Source organism: Orycteropus afer, unplaced genomic scaffold (assembly GCF_000298275.1).
Source record: "Orycteropus afer afer isolate SDZICR_OR568_19922 unplaced genomic scaffold, OryAfe1.0 scaffold00012, whole genome shotgun sequence".
Taxonomy (NCBI): Eukaryota; Metazoa; Chordata; class Mammalia; order Tubulidentata; family Orycteropodidae; genus Orycteropus; species Orycteropus afer.
Window position 1 is genome coordinate 20,406,878 of NW_006921599.1, and position 24,257 is coordinate 20,431,134.

Here is a 24,257-nt window from a genome sequence, read left to right on the forward strand (position 1 = left end):
TCTGGCTTCCTGGCTTTTAATCCCCTTTCTCCTGCTCTTCCCGCCTGCTGCTTTGGGCATCCCTGAGTTGTCTCTCCTCACCTGTAACCCTGGGGCTGATTGGTCTTCTGTCCAGGTTCCTGGCTTTTATCCCCTTTCTCCTGCTCTTCCGACCTGCTGCTCTGGGCGGGCCTGCATATCCTCTCCTCACCTAATCCCTTTGGCTGATTGCTCTTGTCTGTGGCTTGCTGGCTTTTAATCTCCTTTCTCCTGCTCTTCCGGCCTGCTGCTTTGGGCGCCCTGAGTTGTCTCTCCTCATATGTATCCCTGGGGCTGACTGCTCTTCTGTCCGGGTTCCTGGCTTTTAATCCCCTTTCTCCTGCTCTTCCGGCCTGTTGCTTTGGGAGTCCCTGAGTTGTCTCTCCTCACCTGTAACCCTGGGGCTAACAGCCCTATGATGTGGTATTATCACTATTTCCCTTTTAGAGAAACAAAGCAAGGAACAGGAATGAGAGTGAAGTTTCATTTCACAGAGTATGGAGGCTTGAACGTTGCTATGATGCCAAACAGGTTTCAGTGGAGCTTCTAGACTAAACTGGACTAGAAGGAAAGATCAAGAAATCTGCTTCCTTAAATCAGCCAATGAAAACCCTATGGATCACAGTGGTCTGTCACTGTGAGTAGGAGATAAATCAGTTGCAGCTGACAACAATGACAACAACTGTGTGTTAAGGTGACATTTCTCACACAGTAGTATATTGAAAGCTACCTGTAGCTGTGAGGCCTGCCCCTTTATTTAAAAAAATATGTATATATATTTGTACAATTGTTTTTCTTAAAGTTTTTGGAAATCTTGATTTTCAGGAGTGAAAAACCTGAAAAGCAGAGAATCAGCAAAATGGCAACATATTTAATGTATGGTACATAATGGTAACCGTTGCTCTGCCTCACACAGTCGTACATATAGTATGTGTGTTGAGTCAGGGTAGGAAAAGGCTACCAACTAAATACCTAGCCAAGAAATATAACAAGGAATATTTAGATTATGTGTTACCAGTTATTTTTCTGCTTAACAAGAAATTCTTTAACACCAATTCCAGTTGAGTAGTCTTTAATAACAAGATATGCCTATTAATTCCTGGTAGACAATGTATATAGAAAAGATATCCACAAGTAATTTTATTTGGTAATTCTTCAAGTTTCTTCCTCAAAAGACTTTAAAAGCAACGTTCAGTTTCTGCTACTAACCAGTTGACTAGTTTGAGTTAATCTCCCTTTTCTTCCACTGGGCTCTTTGGTAAAAAATGCTAATGTTCACAGTCAATGGAAAGAAAATGGAGAAACTAAGGGCATGGTTGATCCATATGCAGAGCTGACCCCTGAATAGCTTCAAGGTGACAGTATGTATGGAATTAGCTGGTTCTTTGACTCTCTAAGATCACTCAAAATACTGTTCTAAGGATGAAATGAGATAACAGATGTGAAAGTTCAGAACTTTGAAAACTAAAATCACTGGACACATGCAAGTCATTAAAGAGCCTCTCCTTTCTTGACATTTTTACCACTATTGGACTCTCTGCTTGCTCTCCCCCTCTCTCATGTTCCTTCTTGCTCTCAAATTGTTGACCTGACGCAGCAGCAGTACAGAAGGCTAAATTAATCATTTTCCTTATTGCTTGCATAAATGCTTAACTACCACAGCTTTATTTAGGTCACTTTTTTTTTTTTTTTTTTTATCTTTGGAGGAAATATAAAATATACTCTGAGTTCCCTAATTTATTTCACTCAAATTTGTTCACTTTAACTTCCCAAGATAGATCTTTCTTCCTGTTCTCCCCTTCTTTTCATTCTTTTGAGTTCTGCAACTTAAAGGTTGATGACCATAGTTGACCCCTTATCTGGAACTATGCCTTGTGCATAGTAGAAACTCAAAAAATATTTCATTAATTGAAGAAAAATTGAAATATGAAACAGAAGCAAGTGAAGTATAAATGCCGTTTTTCTCCTGTAGCGTATTCTTTTTAAAGTGTTGACTTATCATAAATTTTAGAAACTTTCTTTTTTCAAGTAGGAGCCTTAGTGGTGCAGTGGCAAAGCACTCAGCTGTTAAACAAATGGGTGGCAGTCAGAACCCACCAGCCACTCCACAGGAGAAAGATGAGTCAGACTGCTTCTGTAAAGACTTACAGCCTTGGAAACCCTATGGGGGCAATTCTACTCTGGCCTATAGGGTCGCAGTGAGTCAGAAGCAACTGTACAGCAACAGGTTCTGTTTTTTGGTTCTCTTTTCTAGTACACAGGATTATGCGGCTTCAACTGTTTGTCTTAAATATTGTTGTTTCTCTTGGTAATACAATAAGACAGGGCATAGAATTTCTTAAAGAAGAGTGAGGAATAGTATTTAATCTGAAGTATTTAAAAATCTTCATGCATTACATGATTTTTTTCCCCTCTGTTTTGTCACCTAAGAGCAATGGTGGAAGGTAGGAAGTAATCCTTAAGTGGAACATTGCAAAAGTAATAATAAGTTTCAAAATGTCATCAAACAATATTGCCAATTGACGTTCACTTTAAGAGCCTTGATGATAGGCCTGCTTTCAACTATGTTTATTTGCTTGCACTTGGGGAGTGTTGATCTGAGTGTAAGTATTCCCTGATTTATTAAAATGATTAATGTTTTCTTCTTCCTTTTTTTTTCAAGGAAATGGCGAAAATCCTTAATCACCCCAGAGTCTATGCCTTTCTGCACATACCAGTCCAGTCTGCCTCTGACACTGTGCTCATGGAAATGAAAAGAGAATACTGCGTGGCTGACTTCAAAAGAGTAGTGGATTTTCTGAAAGACAAGTAAGTCTGTTAGTACTTAACAAAATAACCATGTCATTTTTCTCTTTCTAAAACATGTGGCAAAAATACACTTATTGCTGCTTCACAATTAAAGGTACAAGAGAGAGAGGGTAAGATGTTTTCACAGCTTTCAAAGCCTTACGTTTCCTTAGGTACCCTTGATGTGGTTTCTCCTTTCTCCTCAGTTTATATCTACCTTCCACCTGTGCATGACACACCATTAATTTGTGTCAGACTGCCAGTCTTTCTAAGGTAATGTGAATTGTGATTATTTTTATACCTGACCTGGTAGATGAAAACTACTTTAGCTTTGCTCTGCTTAAATCTCTTTTAACGTGGCCTTTTGAAGTTGTGAGCTAGTTTTGACATGGAGGTAGGCCAAATCATGTCATTACAGAATAGATAATTTTCTACTAAATGGCATTTATTTTTATTTTTATTTTTTTCCTAAAGAGTATCAGGAATGTCTTTGCTTTCACACACTAGTCCCTGTAGTTGACTTGTGATTTATAAGAGGACTTTGGGCTTCTACTTTTTAAAGTTCAAATTGTTATTGACCAAAATTAAGGCATATTTACACAATCTCAGACATGAATAATAATTTTGTTTCCACAGAAAACACTTACAGCCCATAATTATGTTCTTCAAAGATCATTCTCCTCATCATCACAAAACATTGATTGCCTTCTGTGATTATACAAGGCAGGAAATAGAAGTGCTGGCCAAGGTTATGCAGAACCTTCTCAAATATAGGCATTGTTGTACCCTCTGGGGATATGTCAATTATCTTTGTGTATTTGTGGCATGGGTATTCTTATTTTCCATAATTTTTGTCTGTTGTTTTTCTTAATTAAGATATAACTTTTTATTTCCATCTCTTTATTTTTGACTTTATATTTTTTGTACCATGTCAAAGTACTACATGGATATGCTTGCTTATACAAATTGTAAGCAATTATTTTTTTCCACCTTATCCTGACTACTCACAATTCTTTTAAAATCTTTTTTTCCTTCTGTTTACTTTCTCCTTTCTTCCTCATCTTTCTTTTACATGGCTTTCTAATTTTTTTTTTTTTTTTGTCTTTACTCCTACCTTTAGATATTTCTCAGTTATCCTGACCATCAGGGATAAAGATACTTAGTGTGCATTCAAATACAGATAATTGTTCAAATATTTAAATCAGTGAATAGAAGATACATTTAATCTAAGAATTCATGTTTGTATTTATTAAATGCATACAGCCTTCAAAGTAGAAAGCAATATAAGAATGGATCACACCATCTCTAATACTTTCAGATCTTGAACAGACCTGAAGTCAAAGCTAAAAAATAAAAATTTTCATGTTAGATGTCTATTATTGTCAAATTTCCTTCTTTGAATTTATTCTAGCTTATTGTACATAAACTCACCTCAAGTAAGACAATCCTTTTGAGTACATTGGCACTAGTGAATGGAATGTTTTCAAAGTGGCAGAGAAATTGTGGCACCTGTGAAATGTCTTGCCTCTTGCTTATCAAAGCAGTAGCAAATAATGCACACAATTCATACATATTACACAATATTTTGCCAAGTGTAGATATGCATCCTGTTATGCAGCATAGACTACAACACTTTCCAAATAGTTCATTGTATTAATGTGATTAAATGAAACTTAAGAGTCAGCACCTCTCTTTTACCTCCATTTGAATGAGCGCTGACTCAGTTGTTTTGGGAATTACTGTGGCCACTTAACTGGACAAGTTTCACAACAAGTTCTAGCCTTTTATGTTTCTCTGAAGATGGACCTATTAAATCTGTTTCATCTCAAGGAGTTACTCCCGCATCATTGAGCTATACAGAGGTCAAAAGATGATAATATCAAGGTATTAGACAATAGTTTCTTGCCTTCTTTACTCATGGTCTAAGCTCGTGGTCCTTCTTTTGGATTCTGAGTTTCCCTGAGGCATCTGTAGCTTTTCTAGAACCATTCCAAACTACTGAAGGACCTCAGAACTAAGTGCTTTATCCAGAGATCTCCCGTCTTTCTAGCACCAGAAATATTGGCAATCCCATGAGATATTGGAGATGCCTGGAGAAGACAATCTCCTTTTACATGCATCCATCCCCAATTTCAGTTTTCAAGTGCTATGAATCACTGGAAATGTAGAGCATGAATCTAGCTAGTTAGCATTGTCCAGAATTACTAATATTATTATTATTAAGTCTGTATGTGTCTATGCAGTAAAGGAAGAAGCTGGTATATAATTAATTTCATACTTAGATTATAACTAAAATCTATTGAAAAACTGTAGCAGGAAGCCAATATGGTATAACTCATCTATATAGCAGTTGACTAAGAAAATTTCAGGTATCCTATGGGGAAAATAAATAGGAGATTAACATGGGTAATAAAGTGATCATTGCATAGTCTTAGGAAATTCATCAGAATCGTTATTAGGTACTATTGAATTGGTTCCAACTCATAGCAACCACACTTAATGAATAACAGAACAAAACATTGCCCAATCTTGCACCATCTTCACAATCATTAATACGTTTGAGCCCATTATTGTAACTACTGTGTCTATGCATCTCGTTAAGAATCTTCTTTTTTTGCTGACCTTCTACTTTCCCAGGTATAATTTCCTTCTCTAGGGACTGGTCCCTCCTGATAACATAGCCAAAGTATGTGAGAAGTCTCCCCATCCTCACTTCTAAGGAGCCTTCTGGCTATCCTTCTTCCAAAACAGATTTGTTCCTTCTTCTGGCAGTCCATGATATAATCCGCATTCTTCACCAACACCGTAATTCAAAAGCATCAATTCTTCTTTGGTCTTCCTTATTCATTGTCCAACTTTTGATATATATGAATTCAGGAATTGGAGTCAAAGGATTGTCTATTGCATTCATTTCACCCCATTGATGGTGACAATTAATACACAATCCCCTAAGGACAGACATCCGCTTTGCTCTTTCCTTTATAGAAACCCAAGGAGGGGTTGCAGTGAGTCGAAATCGACTCAACAGCAATGAGTTTGTTTTTTTGTTTTGTTTTGTTTTAGTGAAAAAAGAGTTTTCCTTTCCACTCTGAGAGCTCCACCTCAGTGAATAATTTTCAGTTCTGATTAACATACAGGAATAAATGAAGTATTCTGACCAGATTCTCTGCTTTTATATTGTAGCTTAATTTTTCCTTTTAAAAACCACCATCAATTTTTGCCAAATAGATCAGTACTTATTTTGGAAATAGAAGAATTTCAGGGGTTTCTGTAGAATCACTAGTCCAAATAAGGGATCCAACACAAAATGTTTTGTGCAGTGTTTATTAAAATTCAATATACTACTTTCATTCTTAGAAGGAAGGCCTAACACTATCACATTGTCCTATGTGTCAAGCCCTCATTCATAAAATGCTCCTGGCTTAAAGTGAGACATTTGTTGTTTTCTATCTGCTTTTTAAATCTTGTATAAATATTGCCTTTTGTTTTTGTTTTTTACATTTTACACAATAAAAAGTGATTTGGGTAAAATTTTACAAAGCAAATTCATTTACATTCAACAGTTCATACACTCTTTGTTTTGTGACACTGGTTACATTGCCTGTGGTGTAACAGCTCTCCTCCCTTTTCCTCCCTGTGGTTACCCTTTCTCTGTGTCCTTGCTGCCTGTTAATTCCTGCCTCCCTGCTTTTCCCCCTGTGCCTTTTTATTTGCATCTTCTGAAGCCTTTTTTGTAATAAGCCTTTATCAAAATAATTCTTATAATTATTTCTCCAGCAATATGAAGCTTCTCAAATATTCATATTATGAATTAGAGACAAGGCATTTCTTAATCTTTTTCTTTAAAAAAATCAAATCAAATCTTAAAGCAGCCTACATCATTTAAGACTAAAATCCAAACTGTGGACCTTCCTGGAGCTAAAGGCTTTTAAACAAACTAATTCATTGCTATTTGTGGCATCATATTTCTCCAACAGTAGAGACACAATCTTATAGTTAATTTTCTTCACAGTTGAAATTGGCCCATATTTTAATTGGGAGCTATATAAATTTCCATCACTCATCTGTCAGTTTGTCTTACTGTGATGCCTGTGTGTTGCTGTGATGTTGGAAGCTATGCTACCTGTATTTCGAGTACCAAGGGAATCACCCATGGTCTATTATAGACAGGTTTCAGCAGAGCTTCCAGACAAAGACAAACTAGGAAGAAGGACCTGGTGATATACTTCTAAAAAAACTGGCTCCTTAGTAGCAAGGATAGCAAGATTTCATCTCATGTTCTTTGGACATGTTATCAGGAGGGACCAGTCAATGGAGAAGGACACCATGCTTGGTAAAGTAGAAGGTCAGAGAAAAAGAGAAAGACTTTCAATGAGATGGATTGACACAGTGGCTGCAACAGTGAGCTCAGACATAATACTGACTGTGAGGATGGTGCCGGACCGGGTAGTGTTTCATTCTGTTGTACACAGGGTCACTGTGAATCAGAACTGACCTGATGGCACCAAACAACAACAAATGTAAGTTTACATATGAGCTGACTTAGGAGCTCTGGTAGCATAGTGCCTAAGACATTTGACTGCTAACCAGAAGGCTGGCAGTTCAAACCCACCAGCCACTCCTCGGAAGGAAGGTTGGGCAATCTACTTCCATAGTGATACTGCCTTGAAAACCCAAGGAGGTGTCGCTATGAGTCGGGCCGACTCGACGGCACATAACAACAACAACAACATGAGCCGACTTGAAGCTGATTCATTGTTCTCTTCAATTGTTTGAAAGTTGGCAACTATTATCATAAGAGGAGCTGGATTAAAGATAACCTAGTATGTTGGCACATGTTGAGGTATATGAGACTTTATTAAACCATAGAACCTTTGCTAAGAAGTGTCTGAATTACTTAATATACTAATTTTAAATAGCTGGTGATGAGCAGACAATCATCTATGAGTTAAATTATTTTATTCAAATTTATTAATCCTGTTGAATATTAACTAAGTAATTGGATAATTTTAGTCAAATGGAGAAGATGAGTTCTTAAAATACATAATGGGATTTGTAGGGATATGGAAGAAAACTACATAAAATAAAGCAAGAGGTAAAAGTCTGCTTTAGAAAGAATCCATGTTTTTATATCTTTTCAGTATATACATCATGAATTTTGCAACTTTCATTAATTGTCACTTAACTGTTTTTTCTGCTTTCTTCTTAACATATGACTGGGATTAAAAAAAAAGCATCAGAATCTCTGGTAGCATAGTGCCTAAAGTCACTTGACTGCTAACCAGAAGGCTGGCGGTTCAAACCCACCAGCCGCTCCTCGGAAGGAAGGTTGGGCAATCTACTTCCATAGTGATACTGCTTCAGAAACCCAAGGAGGGGTCGCTATGAGTTGGGTCCAACTCGACGGCACATAACAACAACAACAATTTGAATCGGTCACTTTTGTCTGTCATGTAATTATGATTTACTTCCCACTATGAGGATTTTTCACTTTGATATGTTGGGGATTATGGACGTAGGACTTCCAAGGCCTTGGAACCTTTACCATAGATTTAAATGAGCTCCTCCCAACTTGTTTAAACAGCAGGGAATTTACATGATCACTCCCAAACATAAACCATATATTAACATAGATTGAAACAGTGACAACATACAGAGTTATTCTCTCAAGTATATGTTCTAATGCTTAGTAAAGATCTCTGAGTCCTCAACTTCACACATTAAAGTGTGAAAAAAATATGTAAGAAAGTCCTATTGACAGATACCTTTTAAACAGGAAACAATTTATAAATTAAAAGCCTATCTGTTTACACAGTTATTTTGTTTGGAATTACAGTAGCTTTTTGATGTGTGTTATTTAGACCTTAACCTTGAGACACAGGGTCCATCTCTCTCTCTCAGTAAATATATTTTGAAAGAATTAATGAACAGTTATGTTTTTGACCTGCAAGTCACATAGATCTAAAGTAAGTTGTATATTTCTGTAGAATTTTTGTGTTGATTTTCAGTCCCATGACATCAGCCATCTCTCAGAATTTGCTGTTGTCATTTGTTTATGTGCTGTGGGTTAATTTGTCCTTTTGCTTATATCAAATTAACCATTAGCACCATGGTTCTCACTCTTATCCCTCCTCTGCCTCAACTCTACTATACTCAGTTGTTGTTGTTATGTGCCGTCGAGTCGGCCCTGACTCATAGCAACCCCTCCTCGGGTTTCCGAGACAGTATCACTACGGAAGTAGATTGTCCAACCTTCCTTCCAAGGAGTGGCTGGTGGGTGTGAACCGCCAGCTTTCTGGTTAGCACTATGCTACCAGAGCTCCCACTATACTCAGAGATTGTCCGATAAGTTGCCACAACCAGTAACTAATGAAAGCTCAAGAGTAAATGGGAGTCTTTTTTTTTTTTTTGGAGATGGGGAGTGGAAAATGGACTAGAGTGAAAGTGGCAACCGTGGAGAGAATGTTTGGTTTTCTGATCCCTCCACAGTGAACTCAGACAGTGAAGGGGCAACAAGGGCATGAAGCCAGGAAACTTTGGCAGGATGATTTCTGTGAGTCATAGAGTTATCTGTTATTGTCCAGCCTATCCTATGACCTACTTTTCAAGTCTATTTGCAAAAATGGAGGTTAACTCATTAACATCCTGAGTGACTTTTCTTCCTCTCATTAGACCCCATCATTCACATGTCCTTAATGGAGTAAAATCTGATAGAAGATCATTATGATAAATTTGTATTTTATTCTGTTTTAGCCAGCTAGTTTTAGTCCTAGTGGCTTAGAAATATCAGTAGCAATATTTGTTAGAAAAGAAGAGCAGAAATTGCAATCCAAAAAAAAAAAAAAAAAAAAAGACCAAATGATTCAGCAAGGAAAGGATAATTAAAGTAGAACCCAGCTGAAATGACAGATGTGTTTCTGTTCACTGAATAACCACCTCCAAAATAATTTAGGCAAAATGCTTCCCTCAAAGATGCTTTCTGGCTTTGTTTCATCATTGTAATATTTTTAATTAGGTTGTTATTTTTGATATCTCTAAGGCCTTGTTACTTTCATGTTTTGTCAGATTTCCTTCTGAAGCAGTGAAATTTATTCTGTTCTATTGCTACTTTCATAATTTTTCAAGAGAAAAAAATACATATTATTGAAACAGTTATCTAGTAGCAAAACATGCTTATTTTTTTTCTTTTTCAACATAGTATTAAATTTATATTTGGAAGGAAAGTCATATGCTATATAGATTTTAATACTTTATGTAAAATACTATATTATTTTGAGAGTACCTCAAGTTTGGTTTATTAGTTTGAAGGCAATTATATTTTCTATTGATTTAGCTTTTTATTTTCCTTCTAACCTGCTCAGAGAGGAATCTCATCATTCTCAACCTATATCCGTCCTATGAAATATAATTGTGTCGTTCCTTTCAGAAATGAAGAAGCTATTTTTCTTTAACCTTTTGTAAATTTTCCCTACCTGAGTGTGGAATCATAGACATAAGGATCAAGTCACATATCCATGAAGTAGTATAATAACAAAGACCTCTAGTGGTGCTGTGTCTAAGGCATTTGACTGCTAACCAGAAAGTTAGTGGTTCAAATCTATCAAATGCTCTGTGGAAGGAGGATAGGGCAATCTACTTCTGTAAATATTTACCACCTCAGAAACCCAGTGAGGGTCTCTATGAGTCAGAGTTAGCTCAATGGCAGTGAGTTTGGTTTTTTGTTTTGTTTTGTTTTAGTATACGAATAGTAAGCAGTACCCCTCTGTTGACAGAGTGCTTTACATTATTATATAGAACTTAAATACTATTTCATGATACTCTCAGTTAAGTCTAGCTAAGTAAACAAAGTCAAACCAAATCCACTGTCATCAAGGTGGTTCTGACTCACAGCAACCACCACTGGGTTTCCAAGGCTGTAAATCTTTATGGAGCACACTGACTCATCTTTCCCCCAGAGAGCATCTAGTGGGTTTGAACCATCAACCTTTTGTGATAACAGCCACTGTGTCAGCAGAGCTTCTTAGTAGGTAGGATAGGTATTTTTAATCTGCACTTCCTAAAGTGAGCATCAGGGTTCAGAACGGTTCAAAGCACACAGTCAATCAATACATAATGGGCCCTAGAGCCTCATTTTCTACTATGGAGCAATCTTTTTTTTTTTTTTTTTTTAACATTTTATTGTGATTTAGGGTGAAAGTTTACATAGCAAATTGGTTATCCAAATCAATAGTTCATACACACATTTTTCTGTAACATTGGTTACAAACCCTGTAATATGTCAGCATTGTCCCTGTTTCCTCCCTGGATTCCCCATTTTGATTTGTCCAGTTTTCCTGTCCCTCTCTGTCTTCTCATCTTTGGTTTTGGACAAATGTTGCCCTTCTTATATCATATAGTTGATTGTTCTAAGGAGTACATCCTTCACGAATATTGTTATTGTTTGTTTTATGCAGTTGTTTTTAGATGCCCTCCAGTTGGTCCCAACTTATAATGATCCTATTTACTGCAGAACGAAACACTGCCCAGTGTTGCACCATCCTTGCAGTCTTTGTTATATTTGAGCCTATTGTTGCATCCACCGTATCAATCCATCTACTTGATGGCCTTCCTCTTTTTCACTAACCCCCTACTTTATCCACCATGATGTCCTTCTCCAATGACTGTTCTCTCCTAATAACATGTCCAAAGTACATGAAGACAGAGTCTTGCCATCAGTGCATCTAAGGAGTATTCTAGCTGTACTTTTTCCAAGAAAGATTTTTTTTTCCTTCTAGCAGTAAATGGTATATTGAGTGTTCTTCACCAACATCATCATTCAAATGCATCAGTTCTTGTTCAGAAGAAATAACAAAGTAAAAGAACTGAGCAGAAAATTTTAAAAGGCAGCTTGAGAGGACAAAGTAAGATATTACAGTGGAATCTGCAAAGATCTAGAGTTGGAAATCCAAAGAGGAAGAACATACTTGGAATTTGTCAAACTGAAAGAGCTGAAGAAAAAAATCAAGCCTTGAGTTGCAATACTGAAGGATTCTAATGGCAAAATATTGAATGAATGTAGAAAGTATCAAAAGAAGATGGAAGGAATGCATAGAATCACTGTACCAAAAAGAATTGATTGGTATTCAGCCATTTCAGACAGGAGCATATAATTAAGAACCAAATGTATTGAAGGAAGAAGTCCAAGCACTTAAAGGAAGTGGCAAAAAATAAGCCTCCAGGAATTGACAGAATACCCATTGAGATGTTTCCACAAACATGCAGCACTGGAGGCTGTCACTTGTTTATGCCGAGACATTTGGAAGACAGTTACATGACAACCAACTGGAAGAAATCCGTATTTGTGTCCATTCCAAGGAAAGATGATGCAAAGATGATTCAACAGATTTCAGAAATTATCACATCATATCATTAATATCACATGCAAGTACAATTTTGCTGAAGATAATTAAAAAACCATTCCAGCAGTACATTGACAAGGAACTGCTAGAAATTCAAACTGGATTCAGCAAAGGGTGTAAAATGAAGGATGTCATTGCTGATGTCAGGTGGATTTTGGCTGAAACCATGGCTGACCCAAGCCATGGTTTACTTGTGTTTATTGACTATGGAAATGCGTTCAACTGTGTGGATCATAACAAATTATAAGTAACACTGTGAAGAATGGGTTTTCCAGAACACTTAATTGTGCTTCTGAGGAACCTTTACATATACCAAGAGGCAGTCATTTGAACAGAACAAGGGGATACTGCATGGTTTAAAATCAGGGAAGGTGTGCATCAGGGTTGTATCCTTTCACCATACTTGTTCAAACTGTATGCTGAGCAAATAATCAGAGAAGCTGGATTATATAAAGAAGAATGCAGCATCATGATTAGAGAAGACTTATTAGCAACCTGTGATATGTAGATGACACAACCTTGCTTGCTGAAAGTGAAGAAGACTTGAAGCACTCACTGATGAAGATCAAAGACTACAGACTTCACTATGGGTTGTACTCCAGCATAGCAAAAATCCTCACAACTTGTCCAATAAGCAATATCATGATAAATGGAGAAAAGATTGAAATTGTCAGATATTTCATTTTACTTGAATGCACAGTCATTGCCCAGGGAAACTGCAATCAATAAATCAAACAATTATTTCATTGGCCATATCTACTGCAAAAGACCCTTTAAAGTGTTTAAGAGCAAAAATTTCACTTTGAAAACTAAGGTGGGCCTGACCCAAGGAGTGGTCTTTTCAGTAGCTTCATATGCATGTGAGAACTGGACAATGAATAAGGAAGAGTACAGAAGAATTGATACTTTTGAATTGTGGTATTGCGAAGAATATTGAATGTACCATGTACTGCTAGAAGAATGAACAAATCTGTCTTGGAGGAAGTACAGTCAGAATGAATGTTCTCTAGAAGTGAGAACAGCCAATCTTGGTCTCTCATACTTTGCCATGTTGTCAGAAGAGACTGGTCCCTAGAGAAGGATATCTTGGCTGGATTAAGTGGAGGGTCAGTGAAAAAGGGGAAGACCCTTAATGAGTTAGATTGATAGAGTGCCTGTGATGATGAGCTCAAGCATAGCCACAATTGTGAGAATGGCACAGGACCAGGCAATATTTCATTGTGTTGTACATAGGGTCACTAGTAGTTGAAACCGACTCAGTGGCATCTAACAGCAACAACAGTGGCTAATGATTAGTAGTTTCTTTTTGTGTGTTTGTTAGCTACCTGAAAGTCTTCTTTGGTGAAGTGTCTGTTCTTTTCCTTTGCCCATTTTTCAATTGGATTATTTGTCTTTTTGCTGAAGTTTTCTATAAATTTTAGAGATTAAACTTTTTTCAGGAAGTGATAGCCAGAATTATTTTTACCAGTCTGTGGGTTCTCATTTTAGTCTTTTGGCAAATTCTTTTGATGAGCATATGTGTTTAATTTTTAGGAGATCCTGCTTAATTTTCTAATTTATCTTCTGCTTTTTGTACATTTTTTAGCTATGTTTGCTATTCTGTTTATGCTGTATATTAGGACCCTAGCATTGTTTCTCTGTTTTCTTCATAATCTTTACAGTTTTAGGATTTACTTTCAAGTCTTTGACCCATTTTGAGTTAGTTTTTATATATGGTGTGAGGTATGGATTTTGTTTCATTTTTCTGCAAGTGGATGTCCAGTTTTGTTAGCACCATTTTGTTAAACAGACTTTCTCTTCCCCATCTGTTGAAGACCAGCCATCCATAGTGTTAGGCCGAAGCAAACCCAAGCCACCAACATTTCAGTTAGCAGCTTCCTCCGGGTGTCAAGCCCTGATGAGACAGCCTGATAAGACAACCAAAGTGACAGAACCCGCCCAGACTGGAAAGTCCCATGCAGTGGCAAACTTCCTCTTGTGAAGCCTCCTCATGCTAATTAAGTACAGACCCATGCTAACAGCTAATTGGACCCCACTATTTCCTTAGTGTCCCCACTTAGGTCCTCCACAAGACTATAAACGCTCCCCTCCCCAGCCAGGCAGTGTGACTTCCCAGGCCCCTCTCGGACCCGTGAACCTCGCCCGGGTCCCTCTCGGGGACCCGTAAACCTCCCCTGGAGACTCAGAATAAAAACTTCTCTTTAACCTCACTTTTGTGTGTCCTCTTCTCCTTACTGTGGCCTTACACATAGGTGGATGGATTTACTTCTGGGTTCTCAATTTTGTTCCATTGGTTTATGTGTTTATTGTTGTATCAGTACTAGGCTATTTTGATTACTGTGGCTATATATAAGTTCTGAGACCAGGGAATGTAAGGACTCCTATCTTGTTCCTCTTCTTCAATAACACTTTGTTTATCCAGGGTCTCTTTCTTTTCCATATAAAGTTGGTGATTAGTTTTTCTGTCTCATTAAAGAATCTTATTTGAATTTGGATTTGCATAGCATTATATTTGTAGATAGGTATGGGTAGTATTGATATTTTCACAATGTTAAGTCTTCCTATCCATGAGCATGGTATATTTTTCCATTTATATATGTCTCTTTTGGTTTCTTATAGTAGTGTTTTAAGTTTTCTTTGTGAAAGTGTTTCATATCCCTAGTTAGAATTATTCCTAAATATTTTATCTTTTTGAGAGGTATTAGAAATGGTGTTGTTTTCCTGATTTCCTTTTCAGAGTTCTGTTTGTTAGTGTAGAGGAATCTAATTGATTTTGTATGCTGATCTTATATCCTGCACTTTGCAGAAATCTTCTATTAGTTCCAGACCTTTCTTATGGAGTGTCTGGGATTTTCTATGTGTATGCTTATGTATGTCATCTATGAATGAAGTTAGTTTCTCTTCTTCCTTACCAAATTTTATGCCCTTTATTTCCCTTTCTCGTCCTATTGGTGCTAGCTAGGACTTCAGTAGAGTATTGAATAAGAGTGATGTTAAAGAGCATTCTTGTTTTGCTCCCATTCTCAAGGAGAATGTTTCAGTCTCTCTCTCTTGAATTGATTGTTGGTTTTGTATGTATGCCTTAATTATGTTGAAGAATTTCCCTTCTATTCCTGTTTCATTTAGGAATCTCTTTACTGAGTCCAATAAAAGAATCAGTTGCCGTCAAGACGATTCTGACTCATGGTGACCTCATGTGTGTCAGAGTGGAACTGTGCTCTGTAGGATTTTCAGTGGTTGATTTCTCAGAAGTAGACTTCTGGGCCTTTCTTTAGAGGCATCTCTGGGTGGTCTATCCCATAACTTAGGTGTTTAACCATTTGTACCACCTAGGGATTCCACTAATTCCAATAACAAACGTTAATTAAATGATTCATTTTTCATTTATCTATTTTTTTGTCCAGCTATGTGTAATGAATTCAACAATAAAACAGCAAGAATAGGCATTAATATGATAATAGTTAAAAAAAAAAAAAAAACTAATAGTTAATATTAGTTAGCTATTAGTTTTATTACTATTTTGACAATAGTAGATTTGGTTTGGTGTTTTTGGTTTTATTAGTTAATGTTTGCTTTTGTGCCAAGCACTGCTATGAGGATATTTGTTGTATTGACTTATTTAATCTCCAAGCCCCAAGAATGTTAAGTAATTTGCCCAATTGTGTTGTACAGTTAGTGATCTACCTAGGCCATATGATTCCTGAGCTAGTACTCCTAACCTGTGTGTGATACTATTGGTCTACTCTAAGACAGTTGGGTTTTGCAATGGAGATAAGAAAGTGGATACAGCAAATAACTGACAAGGTAAAATTTGCAGTGTGTGCTTAGGAGGGAGGATGAGGAAGGCATGTGGGATCTTCAAAGATGGCTCTTTACTATCTTACTTCAAGTAAGACATTGTGGAAGGTGATACAGATAACCAAGAAAGCAGAGGAAAGAAGGGTTTGAAAAGAAAAGAGTTTGGTTTTGGACTTACCAAGTTTGAAATGCCTTTGTAGAAAACCCAGGGGAGAACCCTAATAGGCTGTAAGTAACATACATCTAGATCTAGATATAAATGCTTGGGAGTAATTATCTTTCCAGATGAGATCATCCAGAAGAAGGGAAATGGCTAAGAACAGAAGTCTAAGGAACACCAACATTTAAGTGATACAAATGGAAAATGGATTCTGTGAAAGAGGATGGAAAGGCAGGGTTAGGCCAGTGTGGGAGGGAGCTAGGAGGAAATTACACCATGGCAACCAAAGGACAGTGTGGTCTTAGGAAAATGAAAATGTTCAGGGTCGAATGTTAATAGTGTTACCTCTCATAAGCAGGCACTGGCCTAGGTACATTGCAGAATACAGGGAAAAAGAAAAAAGGTATTACTTGATTATTTTTTTTCCCAAATGCTATAATTATTCAGAAGGTATGTACTGTTGTCCAAAGTCAGAACAAGTTTTACTGGCTTCCAGATCCTAGCACAGCGCTCAGTTTGTTTTCTTTGAATCCATATCACCATATTGTATACATGACAGAAAGGGGCACAAGAGAGCAGTCACAAAGATGTATATATTTGTTGAATGAATGGTGTTTCCTCTGTAGAATCAATAAGAGTAAGGCTTATTAGTCTATTTCAGTCTGTTTCAAAAGTTCTCTCTTCATAAATAAGAAATACCCTGCTCTTTACAGAGAAACAAAGAGTTATGGTAGCACAGTGACTAAGGCATCTGACTGCTAACTAGAAGGTTGGTGGTTCAAACCCACTAGCAAGTCTGTGGAAACAAGACTGAGAAATCTACTTCCTTAAAAATTTAATGCCTCAGAAACCCAATGGGGGTTGCTATGGGTCAGAATCAACTAAATGGCAGTAGTTTGATTTTCACAGAGAAACTGATAGATAACTTTTTACTCGTTGCCATCAAGTTGATTCCAATTCATGGTGACCCCATACGGACAGAGTTGTGTTGTTGTTGTTACATGCCGTCGAGTTGGACCCGACTCATAGCGACCCCGCTTTGGGTTTCTGAGGTAGTATCACTACAGAAGTAGATTGCCCCATCTTCCTTCCGAGGAGTGGCTGGTGGGTTTGAACCGCCAGCCTTCTGGTTAGCAGTCAAGTGCCTTAGGCACTATGCTACCAGAGCTCCCTGTGGACAGAGTAGAGCTCCTCAATAGGGTTTTCACAAGGCCTGCCTTCCGAAGTGCTTCTGGGTGCATTTGACTCACCAACTTCTCACTTACTAATAGGAGCTCTGGTAGCATAGTGGCTAAAAGCACTTGACTGCTAACCAGAAGGCTGGCGGTTCAAACCCACCAACCACTCCTCAGGAGGAAGGTTGGGCAATCCTACTTCCGTAGTGATATGGCCTCGGAAACCCAAGGAGGGGTCGCTATGAGTCGGCACCAACTCAACGGCACATAACAACAACAACAATTGAGCATTTAACTGTTTACACTACCCAGGAATTCATAGATTCCCTTTAGTGGGATATAACATCCTGCTTTCTTAGAGATTCTGTATCAGTGAATCCCTCCTAATAAATAATAGTAAGTTTTCTTGTTGTTGTTGCTGTTATGTGCTGTCAAGCCTTCTGGTTAACAGTAAAGTGCCTTAGGCACTATGCTACCAGAGCTCCTACAATAAATCTTAGGCAGCTTTTATTGAACATATAATATGTTGAAAGTAAGGGACAACTAGCAATAACTGCCACAGTCTCCTTCAGTTCTATATAGTTTTCCTATCTTGTTTTAAGTCCATGATCTCTGGGCAGTGTTCTGTGCTAAGTACTTTACATGGATTAACTCACTCAATTCTCACAATATCACCAACTAGGTCAGAAATATTATCCTCGTTTTATAGGTGAGGAAATTAAGGCATATAGAGGTTAAGTAAGGAGACCTGGTTGAACAATGGTTAAGCACTCAGCCACTAAATGAAAAGCAATTCCATGGGAGAAAGACCTGACCATCTGGTCCTGTAAAGATTACAGCCTAGAACATGCTATAGGGCCATTCTACTGTGTCACATGGGTCACTATAAGACAAAATCGACTTGACCACACCCAACAACAACGTAAGACATTAAGTGACTTGGCCAAAGTCACAGTGCCAAAAGCTAGCAGAGTTTTGACTCAAGTCCCAACCTGTAAGCCTCCAACTTTATGGCTACTGTGACATCCAGCCTTTCCAAACTGGATAGTTTTTTGAAACAATATGGATGATGATGATTGTCCAATTAAAAGTTGTACTGTGCTATTAATCATAAAATTTTAAATTATACATTCCTCCTCCTAGAGATTTAATGCAACATTCTGTACTCTATCCCCTCCTTACCTTCCCTGTCCCGGTTGAGATTCACTGGTTAAGGAATGATAAAGAAGCTGTTTTTTAATGTGACCATTAGAAGAAAAACTACAAATGGAAGTAATGAGTGCTTTATCAGTAATAACATGTTTAATTTTGCTTCATTTTCTTAAGGGTATGTGTATAAATGCACATTTTAAAATTCATTACTGTACCAGTGGTTATACACTGCAGAGCTGTTGTTTTATATAATCTGCTTTGTTTGAAAAACTTTGAAAATTCTTATTTCTACTCCTACATATCCGTCTTTTCTAGAGTCAAGTATACTAAATATCTGGATTTAACTCTTGTCTATAAACAGTGTCAATTCCTAACCATTGATCCATTTCATTACTTGCTGCATGCAGAAGGAGAGAGTCAATCATTGGTCATTGTTTCCTCCCGTCCTCATCATTATCATCATCCTTAGCACATATCTGCTTACTTCTCACTATTTCAATGGTCTGCTCTAGGATCAAAAACCAGGAAGAATTCAAGGGTGCATGTCATAGTAATTTCAAGTGTCCTACCAGACTTTGCAGGAATATTTGAAAGATACCAAAGTGGAGTTAAATTTGCAGCAAAAAATGGGAGATAAAACTGAGTGATACAGTCTATAATTGTTTCTAATGATTGGATATCAGATTATTAAGATCTGAACAATTTAAATTCTGGGAGTATGACAAAATTTATTGTGAATTTATATTAATTTCAAGGGAACCTAAGTCTTGCATTTATTCAGCTAATATTTATTCATTACAGACTTGGTATCAGGCAGATTATGAAAATGTTAGTAAAATTTGATTAATTGTGGTCTGGAGACTCATTCATGGTTAATATTATATCAGTACTTATAATCAAGTACATGATAAATACAGTTGTTATTTGCTGTCAAGGGGTGTGTGTGTGTGTGTGTGTGTTTATTTATTTGTGTTTATTAAAGTTACAGTTTTGTTGGTGAGGAAGTGACAGAAAAAAAATAATAGATTAAAGAAAATCTAAGTTTATTTTTTGGTCATGTTAAGTGAGGTCTGGAGCTGGGCAATAGGGCTGTAATAAGGCTCCAGAATGTCAGTAATGCAGGATAGAGACTTCATCTCATGGTCTTAGATGGGTAGTTGAGCTCCAATCATCAAATCTAGATTCTAGGCAGTAGAAAGGTGAGGGATAGAGAAGGATGCATGTTCCATGTTCCTTCTTATACACTTCTGAAAGTTACACACAACACTTTTACTTGTATCAAATTGGTTAAAAGTTAGTCTTACAAGTACACATAGCTGCAAGAAAGACAGAAAAATGTAGTCTTTATTTTGAGTGACTGCCCATCAAAAAACCAAAGATTCTGTTAGAGAGGAGATGAGATAGTGGGGAACAACAACCAGTACCACAGTCTCTCCATTTGGCCAGTCTTCTTCATACATGTAGAACTTACTCTTTGTCCAACAGAGATAACCACAGTCCCATCTAGTTATCCTATCCTGTTTAAGTCCATAATCTTTGGCTGATGTTCCAGAAGGACTAGGTATGATTTTCTGTGGCCTGATAGCTATAAATTAGAGAGCAAGTTGTCTGTTCCCAACATTCCCAGCATAAAATGCAGTAGAAATTAAAGTATTATAATGTCTTCAGTTCCCAATTGAAAAATGAGAGATTGGAAAACACACACCAGCTACTATACTATAGGAATTATCGAACTCTTTTGGCAAGAATCATAAAGACATCTTGCCTTTGCACTGATGGACATTCCTGAGTAGCCCCTGGTTTTTCTCTGTGGGAGAAATTCCCTTGTTGATTATCCTCCACTACCCCCCTTCTTCTTAGCCGTATTTGAGGTAAACATTGAGTATGCGCCAATACTTCTATGCCTGCTTCCTTCTAGTACTGCTTTGAGACCAGGAAAATGCTTTAAGAGTTGTACAGTCACAGACTATGCAGGCCACACTGGGTATCTTTGGCAATACAAATCCTTCAAAAACCTAGTAGGCTGCCATTCTATTTGCTTCCTCTCAATTCCATAACACAGAATAGTCAAAGATCTTCTCTGGACATAGTTTTGAACTTGAAGACTGTGCTTTATATGTAGTGGTCTTTATCCTCTGTCTACTCCCTCCCACCCCCTCACCACCTTAATAAATAATTCCTTTAAGGCCGTCTGAAGTCTCCTTAATTCCATCACTGCCAGGACACTAAAGCTGTGTATAATGGAGCCCCAACTGAGTGCCAGCTATGGCAATGTAGCCAGTGCTTGAAATTGCTTTGCTTGGCTTTTTCAAACATCAAAATCATGGGACTGTCAGTCAAATTAGATTGCAATTCACAAACAGAGCTGGATTCTCTTAGCAAAGCTCTGTTTCCTTAATTCTTTGCATGCAACTGGCTAGTGCTAGTCTGAGTTCCTTGTTGATAAGAGTAAGAAGAGGAGCCAGCTAATGTTCAACATCCTGAATTTTTTCTAACAACATTTCTTCTGTTATAGACTTATTTAACAGGGATCTGTCTTCCAAGATTCAGCAGGTGACAATTTGATTAAATATTTTGCCACCATATAACACTCATTATCTTTCCAGACTGCAGTGAGTCCTTGCAACCTTCTGCCCTTAGGTTCTATCATATGTAGTACACTGCTTTTGTTAGGATTGTTTTTTTGCAGTGTATGACAGAAAACATAAAATAATAACATCTTAAACAATATATAGTTTTACTGTATTTTCACTAATATATATATATATTATTCTGTGACATTAAAAAGGAGGTAAAAGTTGTGCTGGTAGAATGTTCCACGGTGTCAAGGACCTACAGTCCTTCTTTCTTCATGCCCAGCTATCCATAGCACAAGTTCCTCATTACCCAGGATGATTGCTTAGACTCCATCCATCAAGACTGCATTCTGCCAGCTGAAAGGACAAAAAATTGAAGGAAGGATGCGACCTTCCCACATTTGATGCTATCTTCTTTGAAGTTATACATGGCTTCCACTTACTTCTCATTGATTAGAACATGGGCCATACATAGCTGCAAGGGAAGCTGGAATATACAGCTTCTGCCTAAAATTCTATTTCCATAGAAGATGGAGGGAAAGGATATGGTGGGGCCATGAGCAATGTCTGCCACAACATGTGCTATTAAAGGTCATGTATTGTAGCTTTGATAACTATCCCTGAAAAGAAATGAATTTGTAATCATCTACAAATTGTGGTTTTTCACATGATATCGTTGATAGTTGTTTAGTTGTTGGTGTGGTGGTTACTTTTTTTTTTAAAATAAGTGTCTACTGAAACAACAAATTAAACACTGTTTTGACAGGCTATCAGTTATCTGTTTTGCGCAATTATCAGAAAGTACTATTTGATAGAAGATTTAAAGAAGTTTAACTGCTAGACATAGTTTTATTTTTCTTTATAATATCAAGCAGGAATTAGAGCTATCTCAACTTGCTCTTGCCCTAGATTTTCTTTTTGTTGTATGTAGCAATTTTAAGGTTACTAAGAGTCAGAGCTGACTCATCAGCATCTGATAAAAACAAAGCAATGACCTCAATCTCATAGTGAGTCCTGTCTTGTGTTTTTATATACCATCTAGGGCATATATCTTCCACATCCTGCTTCCATTACACTTAAGCTGAAATGTAGAAGCAAAGCCTGATAGATGTTTCTTCTGCTGTCATCTCCAATTCAGGATGCTTAGAGCATTGCAGTTAGCATACTGCCAGAGTTACTAAATGATATCATGCTAGAACAGAAAAGATGTTGTGGTAGTTATGTTTATGTGTAACTTAGCTGGACCTGGTTGAGTGGCTGGGCAGCTGATGGTAGTTATTCCCCATGATGAGACTGGTAATCAACTCCATGGTGGGATCTACCACAGGCAGCTGAGTAGCTGCCTTTGGGATGTGGTGTGCTTCCTGTATATAAGGAGAAGCCTTAGGGATAGTCTCTAGCTTATGGCACGCTTGGACCTTGCATATAGCCATGTCATTGTTCAGCAGCCTACCATGTTCTGGTGATCTTGGGACTTACAATGGACTTAAGTTAATGGCCTGCAGTGTGGTTTGGTAACATCAGGACTGTGCCTTTTTACTTTTCAGCCTTGGGGCTTCTCAGCCTCAGCTGCCAGCAGCTGTCTGAGTGAAGAAATGCCTCTAGCTCCAGTGGGCTGGGAGTAGGAGGCAGAGCTGGACCCCAAGGTTGAGAGGCTTTCACCCAGCCCCTAGAGCTTGACACTTTAAACTTGGACTAAAAGCCTTCAAACTGTAAGAGAAGAAACTCCTGTTTGTTAAGACCATCCCGTTTGTGTCCATTCCTGTTAGAGCAGCACTAGGTAACCAGAACAAATGGATAGGAGAAAAATCACATTTTTTTTTTTTTTTCTGTGCAAGCTTCTTCCCAAGCAAATGCTTCTTCTATTTTGTGTGTGGTTACTTGTATGATCTTTTGTTTTAATTTGTTGGATATATCTTAGATTCTTAAGGGAATTTTCTCTTTTTAATCTATTTTGATCATGAAAACTATAGTTTGTTAGTAGTAGCCATTCTTTTTGGGGCGATATATAAACTGTTCATTAATAGACAAGGCCTATAGCCTTATTTCTTATTAGACACACAAACAGTACAACCACAGCAACTAGTGGTCTTGGTGTGCTGGCCTCGAACAGGAAGGCCCCAAAAGTGATGTAGTCCTCCGTGGGCCCAAATCTTCTTCAGTTGCTTCAGGTCTTCACAGAGCTTGTTGCTCAGACCACAAGGCAGGACCTGACTGTATTTTTCATCCTTCACATCTTTTCTGTCTGTTCAAGAACAGTCTGGGATCTTGTCAAAATGGTATATGGTGTTTACTTGAAAAACTGAAAATAGAAATACCATTTGAACCAACAACTCCATTACTAGGAATATGTCCCAAAGAGGTGAGAGACAGGACACCAACAGACATATGCACACCTATGTAGCATAGTGCCTAAGGCACTTGACTGCTCACCAGAAGGCTGGCGGTTCAAACCCACCAGCCACTCCTCAGAAGGAAGGTTGGGCAATCCTACTTCTGTAGTGAAACTGCCTCGGAAACCCAAGGAGTGGTCACGATGAGTCGGGGCCGCCTCGATGGCAAACAACAACAACAACAACATGTTGATCGCAGCACAATTCACTATAGCAAAGAGGTGGAAACAACCTAAATGCCCATCAAAAGATGAATGGATAACCAAATTATGGTACACTCCTGTAATGGAATACTATGCTATGTTAAAGAAAAATGAAGGATACGTCAGTCATCTCCCAATGTGGATGAACCTGCAGGACATTATGCTGAGTGAAATAAGTCAGTCGCAGAAGGACAAATACTATATGAGTCCATTACTATAAAAAGTCAAGGAAGGGTTTGCTTAGGGAAGGGAACTCACTTTGTGGGTTACTGGGGATGGGAGGGAAGGGGAGAGAAAATTTCGGACTAGTTGGGGGCCACACGCTGAGTTGGGGAAGGAGAGGGATGGTGTGGAAAGAGTCTATGACCATCATGATAACATGTGATCAGCATGGTAACACTGGGGAAAGGGAAGACACCAAAAGTTCCACATAAGATTAGATGACAGAGGCTAATACCAGTATATGCACAATTCTGCATTACTACTAACACCAGACACCATGCTACAGATAGCACCATACACCAGGCTACATAGACAACTGAGAAGATCAGATGGGGGTCAGTGAACAGGAATGTACCCTAGACCAATGATAGGTTT

General features: G+C 37.8%; 1 protein-coding gene across 1 annotated transcript in view; it reads left to right on the forward strand.

The window, feature by feature from the left end:
• CDKAL1 (CDK5 regulatory subunit associated protein 1 like 1) overlaps positions 1-24,257 on the forward strand; it is a 1,058,601-nt gene that overhangs the window by 709,212 nt on the left and 325,132 nt on the right. The window contains exon 9 of the mRNA XM_007952396.2: positions 2,681-2,826. Within this exon, the coding sequence (XP_007950587.2) occupies positions 2,681-2,826 (146 nt within the window). The remainder of the gene's footprint in view (positions 1-2,680; positions 2,827-24,257) is intronic.